The 6,000-nt window shown below is 47.4% G+C and overlaps 1 protein-coding gene across 3 annotated transcripts in view; it reads right to left on the bottom strand.

Moving 5' to 3' along the window:
• Window positions 1-328: 328 nt before the first annotated feature.
• LOC134088583 (AP2-associated protein kinase 1-like) overlaps window positions 329-6,000 on the bottom strand; it is a 48,207-nt gene continuing 42,535 nt past the window's right edge. For all 3 annotated transcript variants that reach the window (XM_062542613.1, XM_062542615.1, XM_062542614.1), the window contains one exon: window positions 329-1,974. In XM_062542613.1, the coding sequence (XP_062398597.1) occupies window positions 1,025-1,974 (950 nt within the window). In that variant the 3' untranslated portion in view covers window positions 329-1,024. The remainder of the gene's footprint in view (window positions 1,975-6,000) is intronic.

Here is a 6,000-nt window from a genome sequence, read left to right as displayed (position 1 = left end):
GGTCGTTCATCAGTTCTATTAATGTCAAACACTTCTGTGCTCTTGACGTGTAGTGCTTGATGAAACACAGTGCTACCAAACCCAGAGCAATAGGACAGGAAGATGCATGGAGTATTGAATACAATCAAAGATTAAGTGTAAGCGCCAAAGTCCATGTAACACAGATTAAACGAACAGACGTGACGCGGGTAAAAATAAGACTTGGTTCCAGCCAGGCATGATGGTTTCTTGGCTAACCTCTAGAGGGCATCAGACTCCTCAACAGAGTTCCTCTAAACAGAACAAACCAGGAACGCCCCCCCCCCCACCCCAATCCCTACCCCTTCCTTTCATTTAAGGCACACAAAGAAAACAAAAGATACAAAAACTAACCCTCAACGGATCCAGACAGCAACACCTACTGTAGACACTAGCTAAGCACTACCATAGGATGGGAGTCTGCTGATTATGCCTGACAGACATCTAGTGAGCTGAGGTAGGCAGAAAGAATACTCTGCATGGAAAGACAGCCCGTCAGTACCAGCTGGGAACGTGGGACTTCACAACAGTGACCTCATCATCCCAGGACTAATTAGCGTCACGAAGCTTGAGACCAGTCATATGAGAACCAGCTGACAGCAAAGCACTGCCATCCAACATGACTGGCACAGAGAGTCGGTGACAAGTTACATCACAACACATAAATGAAATTCTCTAGTCTACAGCAGGAGGCTGCTACACGTGTAGTTGGACACTAGTGGGCACTAGAGAACTAGATAGCAATGGACTGCAGAGTGGATCTGGCCTAGATCATCACTGGGGCCTGATGCTATCTCCTACTAGTTTCTCGGGGCCGTATGTCTGTGAGGTGCATTTTTCTATGCATGCTACAGGGTTGCTGTTGCCTTCAAGGTGGAAAGTAAATGAACTGGACGGGAGTGAGATGTAGCCTTGAATTGGAGTCTAGAGCAGCCAGTGTCTCCTCTAGTGTAGTGCACTCGCGGTAGGAGACCACCAGGGGGCGTAAGGGGATGGAATTGCACGATCAGGGCTTCTCCTGCGGCCCCTTCAAGTGGAAGGGGGCAGAAATGAAGGGGTCTGCAGCGCCCCCGACACCCTCTGATCCCCAGGAGTGTGGGGTCACCTTGGCAGCCGAGGAGGATACAGGCGCACTCATAGAGGAGGATACAGGTGCACTCATAGAGGAGGATACAGGCGCACTCATAGAGGAGGATACAGGTGCACTCATCGACGGCAGGGACACGGCGGCCTCAAAGTGTCTGGAGTACTTGGCCAGAGCCTGGGGCCGAAAGGGCTGCTGGGCGACCTGGCCAAAGATGGCCGCTTCGTGACCCCCGGGAGGCATGGCGGCCAGGTGGGGGCTGTGCTGCTGCTGCGGCGGCGTGCTGGACTGCGGGGAGTGGACGGTCCTTCGGCCGAACGGAGCCTGGAGGAAGACGTCCGGCTGTGCCTGAGTGGCGGGCTGCGCTCGTGGGAAGGGGGCCTTGGCGAACACGTCGGCCTCCTCCTCCACCGCCGCCATCACCCCCCTGCCATCCTCCTGTCCGGCCCTGAACGGGGCCCTGGCGAAGGGGTCAGCCTCCGGGTCAGTCTCTGCTTGGGGTAAGGCTGGCTGGACAACGGTGTGGTTGGGGGCATCCATAGGCTGAGAGGGTTGCTGGGAAAAGAGGGCCGCGTGAGCAGCTCCAGCATGCGATTGGGCCGAGCATTGGCTGTGCTCGTCCTCTTCATCCGAGTCTTGCAGGAGAGGCTGCGAGCCGCTGCAGTCGTGGGCAATGACCTCCACCGCACTCCCCATGACTCGCTGTTCTCTCCCTTCATCCCCCCCCTTGTCGTCGTCATCGTCCTCCTCCTCCTCCTCCTCCTCCTCACTTGAGTGAAGACAGCGATCAGGACCATCGAGGTTATCCTCCATGGCAGCGGTCTCTCCACCTTCTCCAAGCACGCTGTAACCATTGCTCTCTCCTTCCAAATCTGGACACAGGGGATAGACAATAAGAGTTGGGGAAGAGAAGGGAAAAGAGAGAACAAGGAGATTCATACAGGGTCTCACGTCTAGCACTTAACATATGAAGACCATGCGGCCATCTTGTGACAGTGCAGACAAATAACAACACACAGAGAAACATCAATGGGACACATCTACAAAGCAGGAGCAACCTGCAACAAGCTAGCACATGCCAGCAACAACAGACGTGAAAACCTCTACTGTAGGACAACTAGTACAACAAATACTCACAGCACCGCACTAAACAAATACTGTACCTACTCACAAACACACACACAACTACATCACAAACCTTGTTTCCAAAACTAATAGTAAATAAAACACACACACACACTCATTTCCCATCTTGGATTGGTTCTTACAACCCACAGGATCCCAGTGTGTGTTTATTCGTGTGGATTTGCGATTAGCTGGTGTGAGATTAGCTGAGTGAATAGTTAACAGAAAACCATGGAAACAAGGTAGTGCGGGAGAGTGAGTTGGAGTGACAGACCTTAGACAGACACACAGAGATTAGTCTTTAATACCCTCTGAAATACCAGCTGTCGAAACGTCCTCAAGCACTCGCCTTAATCGAAAACTCACGTCCTAAGTTTCCTTCGTCAGCGAGATGGAAAACACTCGGCTTCGGGATCGGTACGCATTCGTGGGACCATGGCTGCAGCGCCAGGCTCGACTCCTGACGGTGTGGGCTCAGGACGTGTTGACAGCTGGATAACAGCTGGGTTCGGACAGGATGGTGAGGAGGACGCCACTCAGAGGGCAGAAGAAGCAGGGCCAGTCTTACCTTACAGAAATGCAGTGAGCTGAGGGCTCAAGAAAGGAGAAGGAATCAGAGGCCGCCAGCCACTGCGCCCCTCACCAGACAGCTGGGGGAATCTAGCAGGCCACAAGGCAACACAAGCACACAGTATCTGTGTGGGACTTTGGGGGTTTGGCTTATCTAACGGAGGGGGAGTGTACTGTATGCCTCCTATGCCTCTGGTCAAAATACTGGGATGGGAGTGTTAAAATGTAGGGTCATAGTAACCTTGGAGACAAGAGTTGAAGAAAACAGACAAGACAGTACTGTATGTGTGTTTACATAAGTGATTTAACCAGAAGTGTTATTTTGTGAACGTCACTTGTGAGGGGAGGGGTGGTTGTGTAACTTAAATAACAAAAAAAAAAAAAGACACAGTGTGATTTCCCATGATCAACATATTAGTGTAGTAGATCGTGAAGTTAACACAGTCAGTAACACAGGGGTGTGCTAAAGAGGTGTGCAGCCTCTGTAGGAAAAGCTGCTAGACGGCAGAAACGCCCAAAGTTGTGTAAGTGTGAAGTGTGCAATCTCAAGACACCAGCAGCTAAAAGCAACAGAAGCAGCACTGCTGGAGACACTGGGTACATTCACATTTACACGTTTATTGGTCATCTCTCTCCCCCCGCCCCAACCCACATTGCAACTCATTTGAATCATTTCATAAAAATAGAAGATACACACTAATACATCTTTGCCTCGCCAGAGGAAATGAAGATCAGCATCTCCACACACATTTGTCATCGGACTTCATGTTCGTCATCAGTAAGCATCGTCAGTATTACTTAGCTGGCATCGTCCATTCACACTGGGATATATGAGTTTTACACAGCAACACAAGTAAAACTATCGGCAAGGCTAGTTTACTTCAAAACAGCACACTTGGGGGGGAAAGGGTCATTTGAAGCACTACAGTAGAATTGCATAGGTTAGCCACACTTTAAATGCAAACAAGATAAACTGTACAACATGTTCATAAGAGGGGGAGAGGGAGAGTGAGGGGGAAGTGAGAGAAGACAGGGGGTTGAGAGTGTAGCCATCAACACAAGCTCAGCAACTCACAGCTTGGTCTGAGTCATATTTCTGAAGCAAAAGCATGGCTTGTATGCACAAGTTGGTAATAAACTCAGGAGTTGTAGAGACCATACTATGCTCGATTTCACATCTTAGTGGAGTTAATTTCCCATAAGTACTTCATACATTTGCATTGTAATTCTTTAATGTGCAAATACAGTACGTAAGTCTTTGAATACTCTGCACGAGCTAGATATGGTCCGATTTTCAATAGTGATTATGCTTTCTTTGAAATTAAAACACACTTTGGTTTTACATTTGAATGCTAAAATCATTTAAATTCACACATTAATTTTAGGTCCACAGAAAAAGAGAGATAAATATCTCCACTCTAACAGGCTGTCAGGGTGACTAGCAGCTCATGACCAAGAGTAGTCTGTTTTAGAATGCTGTCTGACTGCTCAGTAGAAGTGGATATGTCCCTATACTGTATTTAAACATGTGGAAGAGATCTATGGCCAACTATGGAGTAATCATAGGTGCAAAAAATGCTTGGTTTGGTACCCTACCCATCCTCCTCTGGCCAATCAGGCAGACAGAAAGGGGCGGGAGGCGGGAAAAGGACAGTGACATCAGGAAGAGAGCTTCCGTCATGAGCGCTGCCAGTGAAAGGGAGGTAGGGTGTGGGGTGGGCTCAACCACGACAACATCTTTAGAAAAATAAAAGAATTCAGGACATTACAAGTGACTACACTGAAATGCTCTATTCTTTCTCCAGGAAAAAATGACCATTTTAAAAGGCCAGTAATGATTGGATGGCTCCATTGAGAGAGGACAAGGTTTGATACCTTTGGTAGCAGTGTACTGTAGCTGCTAGTTTAGTCCAGCATGGTAACTAGCCTCATTAGCAAGCATTAAAGCAAGACCTACCTACCTAGCCTTGATAGAATCTGGCCATAATTGGTCCCATAATTGTTTGTTGCCATCTAGACAACTGGTTCCCCACTTAGCATGTAATGATGCTAGTCATATCTCTGAGACATGATCATATCCAATTTTGCCTGGTGGCTTGAAGTACTGCCAAATGAAGTGTAATTCAGAAGCCCTTTAGCAACCAACTGAATCATATTGTTAGCTGATTAAACTTTATAAAGCCATAAATCTCGTGATCACAACTTCCTTGTGTTAGACGGGAAGGTGTCTTGGATAGAAGTTAAAGGTAATGAGTGACTGACTTGTTGATAACATGACCAGTCATTTGTAAACCCAATCAGGACACGAATGTGTAACATTGCTTCAGTGATCGATAAACAGAGCTTTATATTCTCAGTTGTGCATCATTTCAAAACTACCCACATTTCCTGGTGAAGGAACAGAGAAAAAGACAAAAATCTGAGGACTGACAAGTCATTTTTACAACCCCAAATAATAATATCTTCATGACGAAAGAAAAAAATATATAGCAGTATAATTATATTCCTTTGACACTTCTTACATTCATTCTACAATACTATCAACACACACATGTATTCATCACATAATAGACGACTTCTCATAGATATGTAACAACTGGATTTGACTACTCCTCAAAAATGAGAAAAATGAATAATATTTAGAGTCTGTACAGGAGCGTCCTGACCACCTGCTGCCCACACCACAGGTGAGGGCTCCGCAGCGAGACGTACTGTGAGGAGATCAACGTGAGCCAACTACAGCATCGAAAGCAGTGAGGGATATGTACAATGGACACGCAACAGAGCTTCAGTCTATGGATGACTGCTAGTTGAGCATTGAGAAGGAATGAAAGAACAAAAGAACAACAGAGAGAAAGAAAGACAGAACAGCTGGATAAAGAAACATAACTGCCCGCAGAACAACACTGACACAGGCACACACATACGGACACACATACACACACTTATGAAGTGTGCGGACGACTTCATAGGTCCTGCTCTTTCATTTCATGGTAAAACGTAAGTAACGACCCCTTGTAAGGGGTACGGGCGACTTTCACCGTGTGAGTTTTAGATCTGCAAGAGTGCCTAGGCAGTCGGGTCTCCACAACCATCCCAGAGCAGCACTCTCATGTGGAACAGCTCAGGAGATGACCTCTGTACAGTAGGTGGATATGTTTGCCATACTGTATATATTGCACATGCAGAAGGTTGTGTATGAC

The sequence above is a fragment of the Sardina pilchardus genome, chromosome 8 (assembly GCF_963854185.1).
Source record: "Sardina pilchardus chromosome 8, fSarPil1.1, whole genome shotgun sequence".
In the NCBI taxonomy this organism is placed as follows: domain Eukaryota; kingdom Metazoa; phylum Chordata; class Actinopteri; order Clupeiformes; family Clupeidae; genus Sardina; species Sardina pilchardus.
The sequence above is the reverse complement of the archived record's forward strand: the minus strand, read 5'-3'. Positions and strand labels throughout refer to the sequence as shown.